Source organism: Protomyctophum bolini (genome assembly GCF_963924005.1).
Source record: "Protomyctophum bolini genome assembly, chromosome: 17".
Taxonomy (NCBI): Eukaryota; Metazoa; Chordata; class Actinopteri; order Myctophiformes; family Myctophidae; genus Protomyctophum; species Protomyctophum bolini.
Window position 1 is genome coordinate 25,951,136 of NC_137878.1, and position 25,182 is coordinate 25,976,317.

The 25,182-nt window shown below is 43.2% G+C and overlaps 2 protein-coding genes across 4 annotated transcripts; both read right to left on the minus strand.

Annotated features, from left to right (window-relative positions):
* Positions 1-741: 741 nt before the first annotated feature.
* Positions 742-13,899, minus strand: LOC308332379 (uncharacterized protein). 3 transcript variants are annotated; one of them, XM_080788260.1, is made up of 16 exons: positions 13,037-13,899; positions 12,599-12,706; positions 12,310-12,428; positions 12,081-12,171; positions 11,297-11,439; positions 10,117-10,239; positions 8,515-9,691; positions 7,808-7,951; positions 6,637-7,650; positions 6,373-6,524; positions 5,213-5,347; positions 4,149-4,206; positions 3,955-4,032; positions 3,654-3,788; positions 3,510-3,572; positions 742-3,340 (listed from the first exon to the last, which is right to left on the minus strand). In XM_080788260.1, the coding sequence occupies exons 1-16, from the start codon at positions 13,365-13,367 to the stop codon at positions 1,668-1,670; spliced, it is 5,544 nt and encodes a 1,847-aa protein (XP_080644386.1). In that variant the 5' UTR covers positions 13,368-13,899; the 3' UTR covers positions 742-1,667. The 3 variants fall into 3 exon arrangements, with proteins under 3 accessions (XP_080644386.1, XP_080644385.1, XP_080644384.1); XM_080788259.1 differs by having other exon boundaries at positions 7,814-7,951; positions 12,081-12,428; XM_080788258.1 differs by having other exon boundaries at positions 12,081-12,428.
* Positions 13,849-25,181, minus strand: LOC308331681 (uncharacterized protein; the record flags this gene model as incomplete). The annotated part of the gene is made up of 18 exons (XM_080787172.1): positions 25,063-25,181; positions 24,766-24,849; positions 22,976-23,013; positions 22,798-22,866; positions 22,661-22,688; positions 22,340-22,360; positions 21,222-21,293; positions 20,953-21,098; positions 19,046-19,165; positions 18,889-18,949; positions 18,470-18,517; positions 18,313-18,369; positions 18,047-18,180; positions 16,756-16,863; positions 16,270-16,315; positions 15,668-15,748; positions 15,056-15,430; positions 13,849-14,156 (listed from the first exon to the last, which is right to left on the minus strand). The coding sequence occupies exons 2-18, from the start codon at positions 24,821-24,823 to the stop codon at positions 13,849-13,851; spliced, it is 1,770 nt and encodes a 589-aa protein (XP_080643298.1). The 5' UTR covers positions 24,824-24,849; positions 25,063-25,181.
* Between the last annotated feature and the right edge of the window lies 1 nt (position 25,182).

A 25,182-nucleotide genomic window follows, 5' to 3' on the forward strand; every position in this document is an offset into this window, starting at 1 on the left:
GACAGAGCATTATCTCCTCATTAACTGCACGAATCACTCCCACTTTTCACACAGGCATGGACCATAATTATATGGAGGTCTTAACGGAGCCCTTTTTCCCATTTGACACATTAATGATTAATAATTAATTTATTAGTGAATAACCTCGCACCTCCGTCCCCTAGCGACACCTGCATCACAGGCCACCGTTATCACCGTTACCCCACTGGCATGCTTCCTCTAGCTACCGCTGCAACACAACAAAATGTGCCCTATACAATTTGGCACCGCGTCTGACGCGGCCACGCACACACACACACACACACACACACACACACACACACACACGTTATATTCAGAGCTATATAAAGGACAATGCAAACAACCATCTGGAGTCATACTCGAACTGTCATCTCATGGAAGTAAGCTGTCCAATTTAGCAACTAATAAAGATTCTTGCTGAGTAATATACAACGCATCCTGAGGTCTTCTTCTTTTCAAACGATTCTACAGGAACCACTGCTGAATATTGAATCTTTGCGCCAAAGTTGACACACAAAAAATCTAACTTTTTTTTTCTTTTGTGGCACAAGGTGACACATTGCAGATCTGCTATTTTTCAATAGCCAACACATACATGGATAAAGTGGTGATAAAAAATAAAAAATAAAAGCTGGGGAATCCTGGTATAGGAAACAAGGAAAAACTAACTAATCTTTTTATTTTATTTTTGCACAAAATAGGGATAGCAGGGTTAAGGCGGTTAAAATAATGTGTAAATAAGAAGGAAGTCAATAACCTGCACAAAATAAGACGCTACTGTATGTCCCATTTCCCAAGTATGAAAATACAAAATAATTACATTTTGGTTCACATTAAACACAATACATTCAAATACCCATTTAATGGTTTGATCATAAAAAACATATAATAATTTAAAAAAATCATACAGTACTGTACATTAACAGGGCATCTGTATTAAAAAAAACATACAGTACTGTACATTAACAGGGCATCTGTATTAATTAAAGGGTAACGTACAAATGACAAATTGGTCAATTATAAATCCGTCACCTCTCAGCCAGAAACAGAATCTTCCTCAAACAAAATAAAACTTAGCATGGCTGACCTCCATAAACCTGAGTAGTCTTTATTAATACTATACAGTACTGTACATCCAGCAGCTGTTCTTTCATAAACACCCTGTGATTCTTCAGTCACTCCATAACAAAGTAAATGTATACAAGTGAGATGCAGTGCGAGCACACGCAAGCGCACACGCACGCACGCACAGTTCAAAAAGTCAAAGAAAGGCCAAGGTCATGGCTCAATGGTCCAGGCACCTTGGCTGGTAATCCAGCCTGGCAGTGTGCCGCGGGTTCGACTCCCGATCCAGACGGCCTTTACTGAATGTCTTCCCCCCCCCCATCTCTCTCCCCATTTCCTGTCAGCCTACTGTCTGTCCCTCCATAAAAAATATAAAATAAAGGCGAAAGCCACAAAAAAACAGTCAAAGAAAGTCTGACATTATGCAAGGATCCACAGTACAGCGGTCAGGGTGAGAAGAACCAGTGTGAGACAAGAGGAGAGTAAACTACGTAAAGTATCTACAGTAGGTCATACAGTATAGCCTACGATGAAACTGTGGTGAACAGCAGGTGTTGTAAAAGACAACGTTACCTGAATCATTATTGCGGATGCTGTCTTTGGAAGTCAAGCCATGCTTCTGGAGTGTTGTTTGGGTACAATCCTCCAGTAGAGCCATCACTGTAGTTTGCATACTGTGAGAACCCAGGGTGCTGCTCTGGAGCTTGGTGAGTACCTGCAGGCCCAGTTCCATATGGATACCCATGTGGGAAATAAAAGTTCTGGGTGACTTGACTGTAAGGATAAACTGGGGTGCCATAGCCTGCAGGTGGCATATAGTTACTGGAGCTTACAGTGGGCTGGTTGATTCTGTAATCAGAATTTGTAAACTGCTGGCTAGTTGGGTTTGAGTTCACCACAGTGACGGGATTGCCCTGCATGTATGTACCGACCCCGATATTAAAAGGAGGACATGCACTGGCCTGCAACACTTGAGCAGTGTTGTTTGGATTAACGACTGTAGCTGGGGTCGTGCCCAGGTCATAGTTGAGCGATTGAGCCTGGTCTCCCCAGGGCTGTAGTTCAGTGGAATCGACAGCCCAGGGCTGTAGCTCAGTGGAGCCGACAGCCCAGGGCTGTAGCTCAGAGGGGCTGACTGTCCTGGCTGCAGGTGGGTTGGCGATAGCAGGACGACTGTCTTCACCTGCAGGGTTGGCTGCTCTGTAGTTGTTTTCCAGAGACTGGTCTTCACCGATGACATCAGTAGCACTGCTTTCCGGCGTGAACTGCCGGTTTTCATAGTTCCAGACGCCGTCGTCCGCAAGCTGCGGCTGAAGTTTCCACTTCAGCACGTTGGCATTTTGGTTTGGGTTCGGAATTTGACGCTTTGAGTGCAATTGCACCCTGGGCTTCACGCGACCTATGGATGTTTGGGTGGATGTTGGCGTCACAGTCACATTTTCGGGGCTTTCTCGGCTGGGGGAGACATCCTTCACAGATTGCTTGGCTCGCAGCAAAGATGTCAAATGTCTAAGGTTGTTCATGTGGACGACAGATGTCGGTTCACTAGCGGGCATATCTTTGTTAGGTGGAGGGGACAGTGGGACAGCGGTTACGGAAGTCAACATCAGCGGTGGCGAAGCTTGTTTAGCCTCGGAGAGGGTGGAGTGAAGTTCAGGCTCTGGCTCATGTTTAGCAAGAGAAGAATCTATGAACCAAGGTGTGGTTGACGGCTCAGTAGATGCACCTGAGACTTGCTTTGTTGCAGAGCATTCAAGGTTAAAGTTAGAGGAAGCCAAGATTTTAAGTGAGTTCAAGATCTGTTCTAATTTAGGTCGAGGACGCATTTGTGAAGACTCACAGTCAGGCACTTGAGAAACCACAGCTGATGTGCTTTCTACTTTCACTCTGGCCTCTGGGTTTTGGGGAGAGGTACAGTGACTCGGTTCTACTTTCACTCTGACCTCTTGGTTTTGGAGAGTGCAACACTCAGACTGTGGCTCACATTTAAGCATTGAAGACTCTATGAACAAAGGTTTGGTTGAAGTAAATGCTGGATTTGTTGGAGGGCACTGACTGGGTTCTACTTTCACTCTGGCCTCTTGGTTTTGGGGAGAGGGACAGTGGCTGGCAAGCGACGACACATTTGAACCTGAAGTGCCGTCACACGTTCCACCATCATCGGGAGACTGTGAAATTCTTCTCCGTTTGAACGCCCCTGCATTTCCATGAAATGGCACGCAATCAGAACCATGTTTCACCGTTTGTCTCTTTTCTGGGGAAGAAAAAAATACAAATATTTTAGGATACATGCCTGACTGTCCACCCACCCAGAGACATATTCATTACACAAGCATGTCAAACATTAAAATTACTTCCATACAGTTTTAAATAAGTAAGGACAACTACACAAGTTGTGTTCCAGTATAAGCGTCAGTATTTACCTGTATGTCCAGAGAAACAGGGGTGGGTGTGGTCTTCCTGTATCACCTCCTGTTTAATGGTGACTGGAAACAGCAGAGAGACAATTAGACATGGTTTTATATTCAACATTCTATGTGTTGGGGAGTAATGTTGACCTCACACACCTGTTATGTTTGAGTTGTGAGCGTTCAGGGTTGCGAGACGCTCTGGGATCAGCTCAGTCTTCACAATGGCCAAATTTATCGGAGTTGTCTGAATCAGACTCTTTTTCAAATGTACATTTTCTTTGTCTGTCACTTCTGTATTCGAAACAATGATAAGATTATAAACTTCACACAGTGTCTTATGAGAGGAGGGTCTTGTGAACTCTGCTGGTCTGTTCAACAGAAGGCAGAACAAGTCCGTCTACAGACAAGCTTTATGTTCAACTAAAACAATGTTAGAGTGAGATGAAGATGTTCTCACCTGGTGGTTGTTGGTCAGTAGGTTGACAGGAGGAGGTCACATTCTGTTGTCTCCAGATGTCCCCCAGTATGTGGATGCCTACAAACAACAATAAAACCACTATAGTTACAACACCACACATTCAAGTACCACAGCTGTGAATAGATATGGACGTGTAATGACACTGGTTAGGTTACAAAGAGACAAAGTACTACCTTCTCTGAATTGAGCCACTCGGACACGATGATATGAGCTCTTGTCAAGTGGTATAACCTTGAAAAGAGAAAACATTACAATAGTTAAGTCCAGACTCGGATATACAAGTTGAACCGTGTTTGTGTGATGAGTCATAGCTTCAGTCTGTGCCATCTTCTCTCAGTGTAAACAATGGTTTTGTACTCGTGAGGTCGGATTAAAGTTTTATTAAGCTCTGAACATCCTTCATTAGCTAAATCTGAGCCTTATAAATGCTTTGATCACGTGCGAGGACGATTTTGGATATTCGATGACGTCACAACATGGGTGCCATCGGATGCTAGTGATGGATGGCTAAAAACAGCTAATGAACGTTAAATAAAATACTATTCATTCTGGATTAAATTACATTAAAGAGGGGGACATGGGGTTTGGTGACCCCTCGGGGTCATTATTTTGGTGTATATTATTAAAAAAATATATATACCGGTATATATATTTTTTGTGCAACTGAATGGCTGGAAAATGGAAATTAAGAGTTTACATAATAATAATAATAATGAATTGCATTTTTATAGCACTTTTCCAAGTGCTCAAAGCGCTTTACAATGGTTCATTCATTCATACATTGGGAGGTGAAGCGGCGAACAGTCGACGCCAGCGTCCTCACTTCCCACCCCCAATCCAACCCTTGATGCTGAGTGTCAAGCAGGGAGGCACTGGGTCCCATTATTTAGAGTCTTTGGTATGACCCGGCCGGGGATCGAACCCCGACCTCCCAGTCTCAGGGCGGACACTCTACTACTCTACTTATTGTAGCAGTCAGTAGTTTATATTGGGGGTCGGGAGGGGCGGGGTGGCATTTCCGGGGGTCCCTGGCCAAAAACGTTGAGAACCCCTGATGTAGGGCATGATGATTGCTTTATGTTTGAACATGAACACCTCTGATTTATGACTGTATGCACCCAAGATGTGTAACAACCATTGTTTTGGGGCTTTCAAACAACTGTAGTTCCGTCGCAGTTTTAGTTTTGTAACATAAAGGCGGATCCCACATGGCTTCAGGAATGATCAAACTGGTTACCTCAGCATCCATTTGGTAGAACTGTTCCCGTATGGCGATTTTGTTGACGGCCAGCTCAAAGCCTTCCATCTTCTGATTCTCATTCCACGTCTCCATATTCCTGACTCCAGTCATTAAATGAGGGAACTCCTTCCACTAATGCAAACATACAGAAGACACCGTCGTATTTTGTGATTGTTTTTAAAGACATTAACACAGTAGTCAGGTAAAATGTAAAACTATTTACTATGTACTAAATATATGTACTAAAATAAAAATATTACATGCAATACGATCAGAGAAAAAACACGTAACATTCTTTTGAAAATGAAAACTAAACTAGAAAAAGTGCCCCTCGGGGCACAGGTCTCCACCAGGCCAGGTCAGGTCATGGCCTCCTGGTGGCGCTATAATAGGCCAATGTGAAAAGGGTGCCATTTGTTCTTACGCCTTTGATGGCAATTGGATGATTTGAGGCATTTTGTTACAAAAATGTGTTTTGCAAAAATCCACCTGTTGGTTGCGCTATAACAGGCCAATGTGAAAATGGTGGGATATATTCCTCAGCCTAGGAAAGTGCATGAAAGATTTTTTAAATTGCATGCTGCGTTCATGATTTGAGGATTTTTGTTCAAAACGGGCCAATCCTGCAAACTTTGAAAGCCAATGTTAGCCAATTAGGATGGAATATGAAATATCGGACAGATCCGTCTCGAGCACATGACTATAGAGATACTGTGTAATGATTTGCGGGATTTTTGGACAAGATCTGGAGGAGTAATATAAAAAAATGTGTTTTACAAATGTCGGCCTCCTGGCGGCGCTATAACAGGCCGTTCTGGAAAATTTGGGGCAGAGGTTCATCGTTGGCATCTAGGGAGTGTGTGTGTGCAAAGTTTGGCATCAACCGGGAAATGGCCCAGAAGTGTTTAAAAGTGCTACTTTATATGGTATGTGGGTCATCGTAATTGTATTTCTGCTTAACGCTTTTTTTTCTCTCTTTTTTTACAATAATCAATAAATACATTTTAAAATAACCACTGAATAATTATGTTGGCTAACCGGTTGCAAAACTATCAGTTACTGACAACCCTAGTGTCTAGTTGATGCAATTCACTCAGATGTGAGAGTTGTGAGTTGTGAGTGTTGTGAGAAGTATACCAGAAACTAAGGCCACTGACCATGTACTTGAGCTGATGATCGACGCTAGTGACGTGTTCACAGATGCGTTTGAGTTGGACAGTCTCTTGGCAGCTACGACACATGTAGAATGGGAATAGTGTCTCTTTCTTAGATATCTCTCCACACTGACACTCCAACACCGATCTCAGACCTGGGGGGAGGGAGCAACGCACACACATGATGATGATACACCACAAAGGATTTGTACTTGCGCATAAGGGAAAAAACACAAACAAACAAAAAAACAAAACAAAAACACTCACCAACTACTCGCTGTCTATCGGTGTCTGACATGGCTTTCAGGTAACAGGACAGGCGGCTGTCAATCGTTATCCCTGGGAGTGACGGACTTGAAGTGATAACCTGAGGTGCGTTCTGACTTGTACCAGAGTACTGAGGAGGCCAGAGTCGTGTGCTAGAACACTGAGGAGATTCCTGCCTCGTACCAGTATCCTGGGGAACCTGCTGCCTTGTATCAGGATCCTGGTGAACCTGCAGCCTTGTATCAGGATCCTGGGGAACCTGCTGCCTTGTACCAGTATCCTGGGGAACCTGCTGCCTCATACCAGGATGCTGGGGAACCTGCAGCCTTGTACCAGGGTCCTGGGGAACCTGCAGCCTTGTACCAGGGTCCTGGGGAACCTGCAGCCTTGTACCAGGGTCCTGGGGAACCTGCAGCCTTGTACCAGGGTGCTGGGGAACCTGCTGCCTTGTACCAGGGTCCTGGGGAACCTGCTGCCTTGTACCAGTATCCTGGGGAACCTGCTGCCTCATACCAGGATGCTGGGGAACCTGCAGCCTTGTACCAGGGTGCTGGGGAACCTGCTGCCTCGTACAAGGATCCTGGGGAACCTGCTGCCTCGTACAAGGATCCTGGGGAACCTGCTGCCTTGTACCAGGGTGCTGGGGAACCTGCTGCCATTCCCTGGAATCCTCAAAAATCCCTTGCTGCTTAACAGAGTCCTCAGGAGCCACTGGTTGTGTCCCTACATCCCCACGGGCGACTGGCTGTGTCCTGGAGCAATGAGGAGATGTTGACTGTGTCCTGGAGTCATGGGGAGACGTTGATTTTGTGCTGGAGTCATAGGGAGACCTTGACTGTGTCTTGGAATCATGAAGAGTCACTGGCTGTGTACCGATGTCCTCAGAACTCTCTAGCTGAACACCACAGCTCTGCGGACCTTCTGGCTGGGTGTCAGTGGGTATTGGTAAGGTGTGCACTGGGGAGCATCCTGAGCCAGTGGCCAAAGGGTCTGCGATGTGATTTGTTTCATTGCCTATGGATGGAGGGAAGCGATGGTTGGTGGATGAGTGCAAATACGATGATGGGACAGAAACGGCCTGAGATGATAAACTGAGAACAGGCTAATGATAATGGGTTGACAACTAAAGACATCCTACAGTATCCTCTTTATTACATACATTTATACGTACATTTACCATCAGGGTGATGTGAAAGGTCATGTAAACCAGTTGACATGTCCTGGTGTTTCAGGCTCTCTGGTTGAGGTTTAGTTGCAGAAGGTGAATCCTGTGACCCTCTCTGCTGTCTCAGGATGGCTTTTATTTTAGCCAGAGCTAAAGGAGAAAGAGCACAATTACTTCCAAAGCAAAAACCACAGCTCCACACTAAACACCCAGGTTATTATAATTAATGCGGTGCTATGAAACTCTTTTGCTAATGAATAATATGTGCCATTATGACGCCATCAAGGCACTGCCAAAATATATATATTGTAACGTTTAGCACCCTGAGCTGGAGACGAACCCAAGCCTCCAACTCAGTAGACAAGTCAAGCAACAAGTTTGTTGATATATAATTAATTCATAGCCTGAATTAAATATATAATTCACTATCAAATCACATTTTATTCCTAAAAACATAGCAAAAATGGGTTTTGTATGCCTGTTGACAGTATTTTCTGATTTATGGAGTGATAATTAGAGATATCTAAAATCCCCATTTCCTTTGTCTCTAATATGTCAAGAAAATGAAACAATAATTTGATCCGATCTTCAGATTTATCGTCCCAAAATGTATGCAAATTAGTGCAAATTTGTAATGCCTAATTTGTAAATGTATATATGTATAAAAGAAAGAAAGAAAGAAAAGTGATTAAACATAAAATACAACTACTGACCCACTAGTCCATTTGTTGTGGATTCTGGTGTTTCTACAGGGCTGCTCCCACAGTCAGATGCAGGAGACACGGCTGTCGCCAGTGAGATATGCAGCTGTGTCTCTCTCTTCTGTGTTGCATCATCATCATCATTTGACATAGAGGTCTGCATATGGCCGGGCGTGGAGACATGGGTTGACATTTCCCAAGGGATTTCGGTAGTGTTGGAGGTGACTTTGTTTTTGGGAGAACCTACAATATCACAGGCCTCTGCAACTGTGGGACTGGTGGTGACAGCTTTACCTGAAGTGCTCGAAGCTTCGACAGCAGCCTCAAAATCTTGCCAGATAGATGCCCAACCAGCTTCAGTGAAGGCTGGAGAGGTGGTTGTGTATGAAGGAGGTTTGGAGATGTCTGGGGTGGATTCAGACATGGCTGGAGATGTACTAGACATGTGTGCAGTGGGTTTAGAGTTGGCTGTAGTTCTTGAGATGGTTACAGTTGCACTGGAGGTAGTCAGGGTCTTAAGTGACTTGACTCCAGTAGATTTGGTGATTGCAAATTCTGCACTGGAGACGGTGGATTTACCTAAAGTGCTTGTAGCTTTAGATGCAGCTCCTGTAGATGCAGTAGGTTTGGAGATAGTTGTGAGGGATTTGGAGATGGTTGGAGTTGTTTTTGAGATGGTTGCAGTAGGCTTGGGCATGACTGTAGCGGAATGGTAGACTGTTGTTAGACCTGTAGCTTTAGAGGTGGTTGTAGATGGAGTATATTTGGAGATGGCTGCAGTGGATTTGGCTGGAATTGCACTGGAGACATGAGCAGTGGGTTTGGAGTTGGCTGTGGTTCTTGACACCGTTGCCGTTGCACTGGAGGTAGTCTGCGTCAGGTGTGTCTCGTCTCCAGTAGAATTGGAGATGGCGGTTGTTGAACTGGAGATGGTTGCAGCATAAGATGGGGCTACAGGTTTGGATGGGGTTGCAGTAGTTTTGGAACTGGTGGCAAGTTTTGAGTTGGTTGCAAGCGCATCAGAGGTTGTCTTGGACAGTTCAGTTAATTCAGCCACAGTCCTGGATATAAGAATCGTTTTGAGGTCTTCGTTCATTTTAAGACAAACATCCGCTGTTTTGTATGCTTTCAATGGGGATTTGGCAGTAGCTTTCAGGGATTGGCTTGTGGATGACTTCATCACCGTCACCTTTAAAACAAAATATTATGCAAGTAACTTCTTATTGACACTCTTTAATAAATGGCTACATACCATTTAGTACATGATAACTATTATCTTCCATTTCCAATACTGCTACAGCTTTTCAGAATCCCGCTTACAAACACTAAATCTTAGGGAAATGGCATCTTAATCGTTACGTTTTCAGTTTCTGAATTCTTCAAAATATGGAATACCTTAATGGCATGCAATATATCCCACAATGCATGGAAATATGTGTTATGCAATAATGGGCACTATACTGTCTCCAGCAACCATCGTTCTTATTTGTTTCTGATAATAAATCAATTGAATTGGTTAATCCAAGAGATATTAAACTATGGTGGAAAAAACATTTAATGCAGTGTGAACTACTCAGTAGAAGACTGCTGGTCTGCTGGTAAAAGAAAAAATACCTTCATTCTTCCACATCCCTCATCTATCTCCACCTGTTGGGCCAGGTCTCTCAGATCTCTGGGATTCCCATTAGGATCCACACTGCTTGGCCAATCATGGACCATGCTAGGACGCAACTTTTTCTGCAAAAACAAACATGTAGAGTAAGTTGCAGTTCTAGTTTGAATCAGTGATAATATAAGATAGAATGCATTTATCTTATTTATTTATTATTATTATTGTTTTTTAAGATTTGAACCTTTGACATTTACAGTGAAGACAGACAGGAAAGAGGGAGAGAGAGAGAGGGGGAGAGACATGCAGCAAAGGTCGTTCTGAACGGGACTCGAACACGCAACGTCAGGCCAGAGCCTACATGTGGCATGCGCCTGGACCACTAGGCCAGCGGGCGCCCTAGAATGCATCTCTTGTTAAAGCAAGGTCAAACTAGGCCCACAGTACAGTACATACCCAGTGATTGATTGAATACTTGATAAACATGATTATTTATTACTCAGTAGTAATGTAGAGTATTCAGTGAATCACAGCCAATAAGCTGTAAGTCAATCAGATATAATAGTACAATATTGTTTTTCATCTTCTCCCCTTCCTCCCCACACACACACATAATAATTTTGGAAATATTCAAATTTGGCCCTTACGCAGAAGATCTGTATCAGTATCAGCCGATTGTGAGAAAAACAAGCGGTGATCGGGATCATTCCCCAAAAAAAGGAGCACTTCTTTTTGCTTAACCCATTTTGGGCGGGAACCCCTTTTGGTGTTTTATGTTATGCTTTAGCTATTGAAAAATATCAGATCTACAAGCTCATAGCTTATAGGTCTGCTATTTTTGAAAAATTGAAGAACGACTGACATAGAAACATAGCCTTTTCAGAAAACTGTCATTTTCAAACAGACATTTTTTTTATCTGATCTCAAGTCAAAATGGATTGTTTTCATACATAATCCACACACCTCCTATACTTTGAGCTTAGTTTGCATTCAAAGCTTTTGCTCCCTTCCATAATGCTCAGATAATGAACTGTATCCTCATGCTGACCACCTCAAGAATGTGCCATTCCTGGAACACAAACGGTAAACAGTCTGAACACTACGCCCGTTTCATGCTGTGTTGGCAACACCATTGTATGCAAGGTTTCCTATAGCCGCTACCGCAGGCTCACATACAGTACTCACTATGTAGTTGTAGCGGTGATCTGACGATATGATGTGACTCATGTATTGGTCACAGACGATGACTCTACAACAGCAGTGACAACGGAAATAGTTGCGTGCGTTGTGCTCTGGCGGCCACCGGTACTTTGTCATCATACTCAGGCCTGGAGGACAGTGTCACAGAACAGTCACATAGTGAACACAATGGCAGGTAGATGATAATGAATTAATGCTCATCACACATTATCTGAACCAAAACAAGACAGGCTCTAATAAGGTTGTGGCTTCTCTGTCTAACTAGCTGTGATAGCAACTTGTTGTTTGCAGTTTGTGACCAAAACAGCAATGATGTACTAATGTGCCAATGTGAGGTTTAGCAGCACGAGGTGAGCTGTGAATTGGTGTAGCAGCGTAAGCAGGTTTCTGTTAATTCAATAAATCAATTACAGTAAATTCAGATGATCATTTCACCTCTACAATGGGATATTCCAACTAAAGAGTAGTTACGTACTTGAGATATCCTGAATAGTAACTTAGATATCTTTTGCGTAACAACTGTCAAGATATCTAGACCATCTGAGTAAAGATTGTTTGCCACACTGTACGATGGTGTCGTACCAGCTGAGAGCTTATACAGTAGATCTGCCATTTTCAGAAAAGCAGTGATTTCTTCCACCTATTTAAGATTATCTCGCACATATCTATCACAAAATAGTATACTTTGCCTTCTAGAGGAACATCTCACAATGCTATAAACCAGATATTTCAAGACAAAGAAAATACAAAAACTTGAGTGTAAGCTGACCAATGACTGGCTCCGTTCTATCAGTGTCGTTGAGGTAGTGCCACAGGGCTGTGTTTGTATCTGCAGGGTCCATGGTGTCCTCTGGAGTGACCTGGGGGTGACACCTGTCGGTTGGTGACTGAACACTGAATGGCTTGTCCTGGACAGCAGAGATGAGTGTACTTGGCCGGGGTTGACCGTCAGATGTGGATGGAAGGGTTTGAAGGCCCTGGGGATGCGTGGGGCTGACCTGGATGTTGTTCGACACCTGAGAAGCAGCCACGGTGTCTGCAGGTTGATGAGGAGCGTTTGGTTGGAGTCCATTCAAAGTGTCTTGTTCAGCAACGAGCTCTTTCTCTTTCCTCAAGGCTGTCAACACACACAGAGAGTATAATGGACAAGTTCAAACTCCTGAACTGACTAGGATCTTTATAAATCGTTTTTGAGTGGTGCAACCACTCCAAGGAACAGCAATGTCCGTGTTCACCTATGCGTTGAGAGAGAGAGAGAGTCCAGTAGGTAATGTAACAGGAGCCTACCTATCCCATGCAGCATAGAGGGGTCCAGGAGGTCCATCATGTACTCAATGTCATTGTCCAGCTGCATGTCAGGAGAAAGGTCCAAGTCATCGGTCTCATAGCGCTTCCCTGTGGTGACAGGAAACAGACAACAACTGAAGCATTTCACTGTAGGGTTATCAACACGCATTCATTACACAACATTTACATTATACCCATCACCCTTGACACAGTAATTTCATGATCATCTGTTGAGACTTGAGAGTATCGTCTTGTTTAACATTTCACTGCCTTATCTGGGTTGTACAACAGGGCCAAATATTTGCCATGCGGCCTTGCACTACAGAATGAACTGATCTGAATTAAAACAGTAGGACAAGACACTGTTGAGTTGCTTAAATGGAACACCACCAGAGAAGACCAACTGATGAAGAATAAAATAACTCGGCAGATACACACCTTCATGTTTTACACATTGATCACGTGTGTTTGTCTCCACTGCCACATCACTCAAGGCCTCCACTGTTTGGCTAATACTGCTTATGTCTCCTGCTTTGTCTTGTTCTTCTTTGGACGCCTTCTGAGTCTTCGTGCAGGCAGAGCTCTCCTCTGCATCACTGAGTCGTTGTCTTTTAACCCCCACCTCCGGCCTGGCGTGTTCGCTCTTCCGCCTTTTCTCTGGTGTCCTGCTCTCCGTTTCGGCTTCACTGTCTTTCCTGACCCTTGGCGTGACGTCTTTATTTTCCACTGGAAGAGGCGTGCACTCAGTTTCTGTGTCTCTCTCGACCATCGAGGAGTCATCGTTGCAAGTCGCACCCGTTTTTGTTTCGGCCTCTTGTCCGGCATCAAGGTTTCCTTTCCGGGCAGTAGAACTCACCCGTAACCACGCAAACTTCCACGTGAAAGTTCTGCCCGTCGTTTGTTCTTTTTCAGTCTTTTGTCCTTCTGTACTTTGTTTCAGAGTCTCTTCGTCTGCTCTACGTTCCACAGAGGAGTCCAGAGTGGGACACTTCTTCTCATCAGTTTTATGAACACTGGAATATTTTTCAGGCACTGCTTTCTTTTCCACTGGAATGGTCTGTGCAGAGGGATCCTTCACATCTGGAGTGGGACCCTTCACATGTGGAGGCTGTAATGTGGGAGCCTTTACACCTGCAGGCTGTAATGTGGGATCGTTTACACCTGGAAGCTGTAATGTGGAATTCTTTACAACTGCAGGCTGTAATGTGGGATTCTTTACACCTGGAGGCTGTAATGTGGGACCCTTCACATCAGGAGGCTGTGGGGTGGAACCCTTTACACCTGCAGGCTGTAATGTTGGAGACTTTACACCTGCAGGCTGTAATGTTGGAGCCTTTACACCTGCAGGCTGTAATGTTGGAGCCTTTACACCTGCAGGCTGTAATGTTGGAGCTTTTACACCTGCAGGCTGTAATGTTGGAGCTTTTACACCTGCAGGCTGTAATGTTGGAGCCTTTACACCTGCAGGCTGTAATGTTGGAGCCTTTACACCTGCAGGCTGTAATGTTGGAGCGTTTACACCTGCAGGCTGTAATGTGGAACCCTTTACACCTGGAGGCTGTAATGTGGAACACTTTACACCGGCAGGCTGTAATGTTGGAGCCTTTACACCGGCAGGCTGTAATGTGGGACCCTTTACACCGGCAGGCTGTAATGTTGGAGCCTTTACACCTGCAGGCTGTAATGTGGAACCCTTTACACCTGCAGGCTGTAATGTGGAACCCTTTACACCGGCAGGCTGTAATGTTGGAGCTTTTACACCTGCAGGCTGTAATGTTGGAGCCTTTACACCTGCAGGCTGTAATGTTGGAGCCTTTACACCTGCAGGCTGTAATGTGGAACCCTTTACACCGGCAGGCTCTAATGTGGGATTCTTTACATCTGGAGGCTGTGGAGTGGGACCATTGGCCTTCACATCTGGAGACTGTGGAGTGGGATCCTTTACACCTGGAGGCTGTAATGTGGGATCCTTTACACCTGGAGGCTGTAATGTGGGATCCTTTACACCTGCAGGCTGTAATGTGGGAGCCTTTACACCTGCAGGCTGTAATGTGGGAGCCTTTACACCTGCAGGCTGTAATGTGGGATTCTTTACACCTGCAGGCTGTAATGTGGGATTCTTTACACCTGCAGGCTGTAATGTGGGACCCTTTACACCTGCAGGCTGTAATGTGGGACCCTTTACACCTGGAGGCTGTAATGTGGGACCCTTTACACCTGGAGGCTGTAATGTGGGACCCTTTACACCTGCAGGCTGTAATGTGGGACCCTTTACACCTGGAGGCTGTAATGTGGGACCCTTTACACCTGGAGGCTGTAATGTGGGACCCTTTACACCTGCAGGCTGTAATGTGGGACCCTTTACACCTGGAGGCTGTAATGTGGGACCCTTTACACCTGCAGGCTGTAATGTGGGATCCTTTACACCTGCAGGCTGTAATGTGGGATTCTTTACACCTGCAGGCTGTAATGTGGGATTCTTTACACCTGCAGGCTGTAATGTGGGACCCTTTACACCTGCAGGCTGTAATGTGGGATTCTTTACACCTGCAGGCTGTAATGTGGGACCCTTTACACCTGCAGGCTGTAATGTGGGATTCTTTACACCTGGAGGCTGTGGAGTGAGACCATTGGCCTTCACATCTGGAGGCTGTGGAGTGGGATCCTTCACATCTGGAGACTGTGGAGTGGGATCCTTCACATCTGGAGACTGTGGAGTGGGATCCTTCACATCTGGGCGTTCTTTGTCAGCATCTCCCTCAGGCTTCTTGGTCATTTCAGGAGTTGTGCTCCCAAAGACATTTTCAATCTCCTTCAGGGTTTCTGTAGGGACTGAGAAACAGCATACGGTATAGGCAACTGACAACAAAAATAAAGCATAAAATCAGAGTCAATGTTTCTTTTTTACTTTCACCAGTGTCAATGTGTTCTGTGCATCCTGCACATTTAAGGAAGTTACAAAAACAATAACATAAAAATGTAGACTTGTTGCTGCATGCCGAATATTAGCACTAAAAGACAAAAGCATTTCAGTTTGTCTGTGGACGAAAAATATTTCACATGACTTACCCAATTTCTCTCCCACTGGTAAAACAGGAATAAGCTTTCCTTTACCCTCAAACTTCTTTTTCCTTTGCAGGGTCGTGACAGCTGGAACAGACATGTGTAGCTACATTATTACTTTATTGTACACTATGAGAGACCCTCTAGGGATGTAATTTAACACTTAAAACGCCAATGCAAAGTGTAATGTGAAATAATTGAACATATGATTATCATCTCACAAATATAAAAGGGAAAAACCATTTCACTAATGCACCATTAGTTTGATTAAAACTACCAATATTAGTAGAGGGGGGTGGGATTCCTCATATACATGCGTAGTATAACGTCTTAAATTGATTAGATTTAACATAAATTGTCCTGAAATGTTCATTATGTCACCCAGGAAGAACTGATTATCTGGTCACATGGGTCATGAAGCTCTACTGGCCAAAAGCATCATGGTGCTAGAAAGTCTGCAACTCCTTACAGACAAGATGCCACCCCATAGGTGGAGATCTGTGCTCTACCGAGCATACAGTATCTTTTGGTTAACTCGTATTTTGAATGCAAACAGCAACGTGAACGATCTGACAACTTTCTCTCCTTCTGCCCACAATCACACTCACCGTTCTTATAGGTATATGGAAATATGGGGATGCTCAGTGTCACTTTCTGTAAGATAGAAAATACAGTATTATTAAGTATATGTTGAAATAAATTTAGAACAGATTTCTGCATTTAATTCATGACATCTAGAAGATGTGTAGTGTATCCGATGTGTAGTGTACTTGATGTACAGCATCTATAGAGTGTACTTGAGTGTACTTGATGTACAGCATCTATAGAGTGTACTTGATGTATAGTGTACTTGTTGTGTAGTAGTGTACCTGTATACAACCAGAAGAGTGTACTTGATGTATAGTGTACTTGTTGTGTAGTAGTGTACCTGTATACAACCAGAAGAGTGTACATGATGTATAGTGTACTTGTTGTGTAGTAGTGTACCTGTATACAACCAGAAGAGTGTACTTGATGTATAGTGTACTTGTGTACCTGTATACAACCAGAAGAGTGTACTTGATGTATAGTGTACTTGTTGGGTAGTAGTGTACCTGTATACAACCAGAAGAGTGGATTTGCGCTGCCTGCTTTGCCAAGTCCAGCAACTTGTCTGGGCTTTCCTTTGCTTCAGAATCCAGTGAGCCTGGGTGGGCTTTTGTCTGCGCACGCATGCAGTCACGCACACACACACACACACACACACACACACACACACACACACACACTAGCTTTATAATAAGAATTTCATAGAAAAAGGTCGATGCACACCTCAAAAGGTTGGTGACAAGTGCGTAGGGCAATAGTGCATATATTGAAAAGAGTATCGTTGAAATACAAAGAGGCTCTGGCCTGACAGCGTGTCGCGTGTTCGAGTTTCGTTCATGACGATATTCTCTCCACTTCTCTCTCTCACTCTTTCCTGGCTGTCTTCACTATTAACTATCATTAAAGGCAAAAAGCCAAAAAGCCAAAAAAAAAAAAAAAAAAAGGGTCAGCCAGCCAGCCAGCCACAAGCAAAGATGTTGTGCAAATGAATGGAGGTTACTTTGATGCACTGAGTGGTTTACTGTTATGGTTTGTATTCATGTACAGTGGCTATGAGTATTCACATATATCACATACTGTACTATATATTTATGAGACATGTAGATTTGAAGGGCTGTATGTAAACTGCCTGAGCACTAAGTTTTGCCTGGAAGACGTCTGTTTATCTGTAAACCTCATTCCCTGCCATTTTGGTAATGAGATTTTGTTAATATGTTTGAGAGATGTCTTTGTGAACATCTCCTATAAGAAATGTCTAATTCAACTCTTCATGATTTTCGCCACCACATTATGCATCTCCCATATTTTAAAGTCATTTGTAAAACCTTGCACATACAAAGGAGGAAAAAGGAGCTCTCCAACATGGGAAAAAATAAATCAAGACGTAGGCAGTGATACTGAAACAAGTGGCCCTCCTCTGTACGTCAGAGTAGTTTAGCACTGACTGGACTCAATCAGAATCAAGGATTGGGACTATCTGTTTTAGAAACCATTTTCACTTCCACACCACAAGTGACCACCTGACCTCCACACATGTGTTTTATCCACCATGCACTTTTTACCTTATTTGTTCATATTTGTTGGTACAGCTGAGCACAGGGGCCAAGTCAAAGTCTTTGACCACTGATTGTATGTGTAATTTGGCATAACTCCAAATTGGGAGGATACAAGGGTAAAAAAAAAGCCTACTCTAAATCAAGCAATCAATCAAACTCATTGTGGAAATGCCTCCTAGTTATAGTTAAAAAAAAGGAGTTACAGAAGGAGAAATGTGGCCCTTTATTGGTACGTACTCACCATAAAGTTTGTGACATGTTCAAAACCGTATACGTGGCATGAGAATTCACATGCTTCCAGGTCCTTCTCACAGAGTAAACATAAGAACCTCCACGGTCCCAAGTCAGATTTGTGTTGAACTAGAAACTGCAGACCTGGCAGGGAAAGAAGAAGACATGTACAGAGACAATTGGACAAAAATAATCAAGACCAGTGTTCCTTAAAGTGAGGTCCAGGGACCCCCAGGGGTCCTAGAGGGTGGCAGAGGTCATTAGTGTGGCACTCACCCAGCTGAGGATATTTGAAGCTGCTCTGCAGCTCATCGAGTGTGACAATCTTTGGAACTATATGCGTACACAGAAAAATGGTTCATGTCATTTTAAAACAACGCAAACATTATTTAGATAATGAACGAGAGGCAAGACTTATATTAAATACACTAACCTTCATATGTCCAGTCAAAGCTGAAGTTCTTATCAAGAATCCTGCAGACTAGAGTCATTAGAAACCCATTAGACAGTTTAAGACAGTCCCTCCCCGATTAGACACGGTACCAAGGCTTTTATTTTCGTTTATTATTGGCACAAAAAATTAAAGTCTGGGACGAGTTACATTTCCTGGTCTAGGAGTGGGAGTCAACTACAGTGCAGAGAGGCATCGCTTAAAATAATGGTGACGTCAGTTTTATCCAGGGAGGGGAGGGGCGGTGGGGGGCGGAGGGGGCAGGGCCAGGCGATCGGTGAACACATTCTCCAGCACTTGCTCCATGCGCGCCCACCCCTCTAGATCAGAAAGCACGCTGGCTGGGCCAGGCTACTCCACGATATAGCTCCAATATGTTTGATGACATGGCCAGTACTCACCTTGCTGATAGTCACCAGTCACAGTCAGCCTGTGAAAAGCCCTGCTGGGGAGATCAATTATCTGGAAAAAGGTCAAAATGAAGGTGTCAAGTTTTACAGACTTACTGCATTACATCACAATCCTTATGTAAAGGCCACCCTATGTTTGCCATTTTACCTTCAGCATCATGTGTTCAGGTCCCTGAGCGTTCTCCTCCTCCCAGGCCAAAGATGTTAGGTCCTGCGTGATCTCTTTTCCCTTCCAGCCAAATGGTAATCGTGCAGGACCCTGATGCATCTAGAGCACACATTAAATAAAAAAGAACAAATAGAAAGTTGGAAAAAAGGGAATATCTGCACTCTCGTGTAAAGTTTCTTATGAGTTTTTTTATTTCATGAAACGCGTGCGGATATTGCCTTTTATCCATTGATCTTCAAGAATCTGCACCCATCAGCTACAGAGACTATTAAGACTCCCTGATGCTACATGATGCTATCTAGCTGTTAGGTGTCCGTGCTTCTCTGTGTTCTCTGGTACTACAGGGCACGGTGTACAGGAAGCACCCACAGGAAGCTTACCACCACAAAGAGGCCCATGAAGATACGATGGGGCCCCTCGGCTCTCTCCCCCTCTTCTCACCTCTCAACAAACTCTGATGTCTATATCTTGATGAACTTGTAACCTTATGCATCTGTACACCTTTTGTTAGCTACTGTACATGTAAGGTTCTCACAAATAGCCCCGTGACTGCCGTTGCTCCACTGTCTGTATAAATACTCTAGTCACGTGTGAATACACGTGACATATTGACCTCAAACACACGTTTGGACTTCAGTCTGTTCCCAGTAGCCACTCTTTTCTGCTATTTCTAAGACTTTGACAATCATCACTACTTTTTCTTGGATTCACTGCTTTTTGGATCCACACTGGGCTGTGCAGATATTAATTAAAGGGCAGATAAAAAATAAATAAAAAGCCAACCGAATACAGAGCCATGTTCTTAGTATTGAGCGTTTAACCCGTGTTTTATTTTATTTTTTTAAACGCTGTAGAATATTTGGTAAGGTTTATACTTCATGTTAGTAGTGAATCTGTGGGCAATTGACATACGTAGATACATCTAAGTGAATCTCTTCTTTGGGCAGACATTAACCCGCCCATGGTCCGTCAAGTCACAGGTTGGAGGTATTCTAAACAAAGCTATACTGGGACGTCCCAGGGCGACACACAGACCAGCTAATGATGCCTGGACATCACTGAATGCCATGTGCACACGCACACACACACACACACACACACACACACACACACACACACACACACACACACACACACACACACACACACACACACACACACACACACACACACACACACACACACACACACACACACACACACACACACACACACACACACACACACACACACACACACACACACACACACACACACACACACACACACACACGCGCATGCATGCATGCATGCATGCATGCATGGACAAAGGGATATTGCTCAGTGCTCTTGGTCCAGTTTTTCAGTACCCACCTCTCCTTCTCCGTCTCTCCCCATGTCTCCTTCCCCTCCCCATGTAATCTTGTAACTTCTTTATAATAAATGAGCTATGTTAAAACCTTGCTGACCTGTCTGTATTCACTCGACGGATGGCATCCTAACCAGATAATACACTTCAACGCCTTCAGATTTTCTTTCTTTTTTACTTTTTGAATACTATCCCAAAAGGGGTTCCCATCCAGTATGCTTATTAAATGTCTGAACATACACATTAACATGAGACCAGTCCAACATATTAATGAAAAAATAAGTCAACAAACTATAATTTACTTAACACTGACGATAGTGTTGTCAAACAAGTCTACGAAGCTATCTATAGAATCTATGAAAAAGTGTAATCTGCAACTGCAGTTTTACAATATGTAGTGGGGGCCCCTGCTTCATTTCTCTGTCAGCGAAGGGGTCCTTGACCTGAAAAACGTTGAAGAACCATAGACTTCAAATCACAATTGTACTCAGCTCACCAAATCAATGCAACCCACACTGAACAGAATCAACAGTCTCACCAGAGTCTGCTTGATGTGTCCTGGATGAATCAGATGCTCTTTGAAGGTGGAGGCATTGAACAGCCTCCGGCAAACCAGGCATATGCATAAACCATTGCCCTCTGTCCATTGCCGGGTGCAGATACACGTCACAATGTGAAGAAGACCTTGCAGAAAGAAAATGCTGTTCAAAATGCTGTTCAAACTGTTCATTAAAATATGTCAATGTAGGTCTTGAATGGCATCAACATAATGTTTATAACGATGACACATAATGCAGCCCAGCTCACCGATGGCTGGTTCAGTCCGCTTTTTATTCTTGATGTAGTGGCATTTGTTGAAGATATTACTGTTGAAGACCACTGAGATAAAAAAAAAACAAGCATCAATTGAGCTTTACAGCTTACAGTCAATGACAACATAAGTATATGATTGCCTGCTAGTTTAGATCTGTTGCAATTGATTGGAGAATATTAATTATCTACATGTTCATATACAATTCCCTTTATTTTTTCATCTTTTAATCTGTTTAACATGTTGTTCTCAAATTCCAATGCTAATAACTGATAGGTCTCTAGGGAGCACCTTTGTCAAGGAAACAATGTCAAGAGGCCTTTTGAGAAGAACGGGCACAGATGCTGGGTGTAAATAATTCTCCGCTCAGCAACTCCCTTACTTTCTCAGGGTTTACCTTATCAAGGTCGCGACATTGCTACATCTATCAATGGGCCAGTCAAGCGACTAGTTTCAACCGGTACTTCAATGGCTTGTTGCCCAGTATCTCAGAACCTGTCATGTTAGGATCCACCCTTTTTTGCTGATTTTGTGCTCTCATATACTCAATGCAAAGTGCATTTATTTCATGTTGCCCCAATTACTCCTTCAGAGCGGTTGTGACTTCATCACTTGTAAGGTACATTTTACTTGTGGAATAGATTTCCCATCAGACCAGACTTTTCTCTCAAGTGCTTTTATTTCTCATCTTGTGCATTAAAAACCTTCAATCACAAACTGTGTCTCATTAGTTGTTGCTATACATATATATATATATATATATAATATTATTATTATTATTATTATTAATAATAAGAAGAATTTGAAGGTTTTCAGAAACCTAGCCTTTAGAAGGTGTTGTTAGAATCGGCCTCAGGTGTAAATGGTTAACCCATTCTGGGCGGGAACCCCTTTTGGTGTTTAAGCATTGTGTTATACTTTAGCTATTGAAAAATAGCAGATCTACAAGCTCATAGCGCGGCACCGAGCTGCCGTTGGCAGCCAATACATACATATCATTCTGGGGGTCCTTGACATGAGAAAGGTTGAGCACCACTGACATAGAAAAATCAGCCTCAGGTCTAAATGGTTAAGCAGCACTCCACTATTTCTGAATAATAATTATAAATCATACCTCGTCCATCCAGTTCATCTGCTGTGATTGTAGAAGGGAGGGTTAAGAATAAACAAGATGCATTAATGTCACATGGGGTTAACAACAGACCATGAGATAACAGGCCTTATTGTAGTGTTTCAAAATTGGCCTGAAAAAAGGAGACCAAAGGGGAGGTAAATGTAATTTCCCCATCTCTTTTGTACACATGGTGTTTGTATTTGTTGATGGCATTCATTATTGTGTTAATTATTTGATGCAATGTTGATGAATTGAATACCGTACTGTGCCACGTGCTGTTTACATTTCTGACTAATAAGTATTCAATAAAAAAAAAGGTACCTTCCGTCACAAAGATGGTCTTCATGTTCTGTGGAGAGACAGACAGACAGATATATTTGGACACATTTCAGAAAGTTCTGCTCAGGTCAATTCATTAATATCTTAACTTGTGAATATATGAAAAATATAAGTCTCACCTGCTGGTGTTCAACTCCCCTCACGTGAGTAAAGAATTGACACGGCGACGTGGTATCAAATCTGCAGACCTGATCCACAGTCACAACAGGTTTAAAAACGATCATAGCAAGAGGCAAGACGCAATCAATTACAATGTAGTAATGATGTCAAGATTATGTTCATAATATTCATAATCACCTGGCAACGTAGTGCGCAAAATGTTACTGGTTTCTTTGCTGTGCCAACAAAATACAAAAGAACGAAACAAAAAAGCAATATGAGTATGCAGAACAAGATGTTAACACAATACATGAAAATTAATAGAGGTTTTACCATAAACACAATACATGAAAAATATGAAAATGTATAGAGGCTTGAACACACACACACACACACGCTGTTGTGCCATGCAGAAACAGAGAGAGAGAGACAGTGCTGACAGACTGTTGCCTGCTAATGAGAGAGAGAGAGCGAGAGGAGGGGGGAGAGGGGAGTTGCACCACTCGGTTCACACGGGTGTGATTTTTTTATTACAGGGCCAGTCAGAAAGATTTGCGTTGGGAATGCATTTTCCACCCAGTTGTGCCATGATCTAATCTATCCCTTCACTAATTGGGTACCCTCCCCAACCCGTCCAAAAGGCATGTTAGCAGCGAGGAGACAGGGCAAGTTGTTAAATGACGGGATTTCTCCATATAAATAATCGATAATTTCAGTAGCATCATATCTAGTCAACACAACTTTCAGCCAATCACAGCGCAAGATGACAACTTTCAGCCAATCACAGCGCAAGATGACACGACTTTCAGCCAATCACAGCGCAAGATGACACAACTTTCTCCTGAAAGGGAGTCGGCACATGTGCGTTCATGTGCACATAATTCCACACAGAGTTCTCCTTCGCCTGATCAAAAACAGTGTACGTTAACATCTGTACGGACAAACACAGAACAAAGTGCATTCAAGCATTTTGTTTTGATAGGAGGAACTTACATGCAAGTCCTGGACCTTTAACTGCTTTCGCTGTGCAATTAATTGCCAGATGTCCTTTCTGTCCACATCCGAAACATTGTTTTTTTGAACCTTTTCCTCGCTTTTGTTTTCCTGGGAATATAATTTCTAAAGTTAATTTGACTGTATTCATACATTATGTTCATTTACTAAGGCTATGAGTAGGCTACCAGGGGGGTTTAAACGGTTCTACCATGCAGTGGATTGGAGAAGAAGTGGGGCAGGCAACTACCGTAGGGATAATTCTAAAGGAAGAGTATACCAATCCTAAAGTAACCTAAATGAATTATGCTTAAACGGTTAAACCTAACCTTATTCTTAACCTTAGTAAAAACTATGCCTAAACCTAACCCTATACCTAAACTTAACCCCAGTAAAAATATGCCTAACCCTAAACTTATTTCCAACGTTATTCTTTATAGTAAAAAAACAACATAAAGAATACAAGAACTGCGGGACCGATCGGTCGGCGGAAAGAATCGAGGGCGAGATGGATTAGGGGCGACCGTACATGATACCGTACATAGGTACTGATACATCAACAGCAATTTTGCAAACGGCACGTTTTATCCAAAGCGCTTTGCATAGATTGTGCATGACCAAAACAGCCTCATTCCACCTCTGCAACATTGCCCGCCTCCGTCCCACACTATACCAAACTCCACCATGCCTTCACCACATACAGACCCGACTACTGCAATAGCCTCCTGATATACGGTGTCACCACCAAGGTCCTCAAGAAACTTTTCCTGAATAATTCAAATCTCCTTTCTGCCTTTTAGCTTTATGTTTGTTTAATTATTTGCTTAGTTTTTAGCTTTTTTAACAAAATGTCTCTTTTAAAAGTTTTATTTGTATTGTTGTAGAGACATTGATTACCAAGAAAGGTGCTATATCCATGTTATGTATCTTATTAGCTCCTCCTATAGTAGCTCTCACACACACACACACACACACACACACACACACACACACACCTTCCAACTTGAAGACTGCAGTTGGAGACTTTGCATTGGTGTGCTGTTGTGCTGTCATTTCACCACCAGGGAGCTCAGCAGTAGCTTTAAAATGATAAAAACAAAATGATTGAGATAGAAAAATAAACACAAATAATATCTACAGTACATTATGTTATAATTCCAATAGTATAACTTCTCTACGGACAAACACAGAACAATTTTGTACATAAGCAATTGTATGTGCACAGCGTGCAACCATTTTTGTTTACAGGCTGCGCAAAGTATTTTTGTGAGACCATTCAATGGGGAACTTACATGTAGGTCCTGGACCTCCACATCCTTGGGCTGGGGGGGCTGAGCTGGGACGATTCTTTACTTCACATCCTTGTGCTGGAGGGGTTGGTTTCTTTGCTCCACTTCCTTGTGCTGGAGGGG

What these genes read in the sequence shown, in the direction of transcription:
- LOC308332379 (XM_080788258.1), bottom strand. Translation starts at nt 13,367, where the DNA reads ATGGTCGAGAGAGACACAGAAACTGAGTGCACGCCTCTTCCAGTGGAA. An exon ending in CACAACAAATGGACTAGTGG is followed by an intron (nt 7,952 to 8,514) that starts GTCAGTAGTTGT and finishes TTTCTCCTTTAG; the next exon opens with CTCTGGCTAAAATAAAAGCC. An exon ending in TACTGACCAACAACCACCAG is followed by an intron (nt 3,789 to 3,954) that starts GTGAGAACATCT and finishes TTTCGAATACAG; the next exon opens with AAGTGACAGACAAAGAAAAT.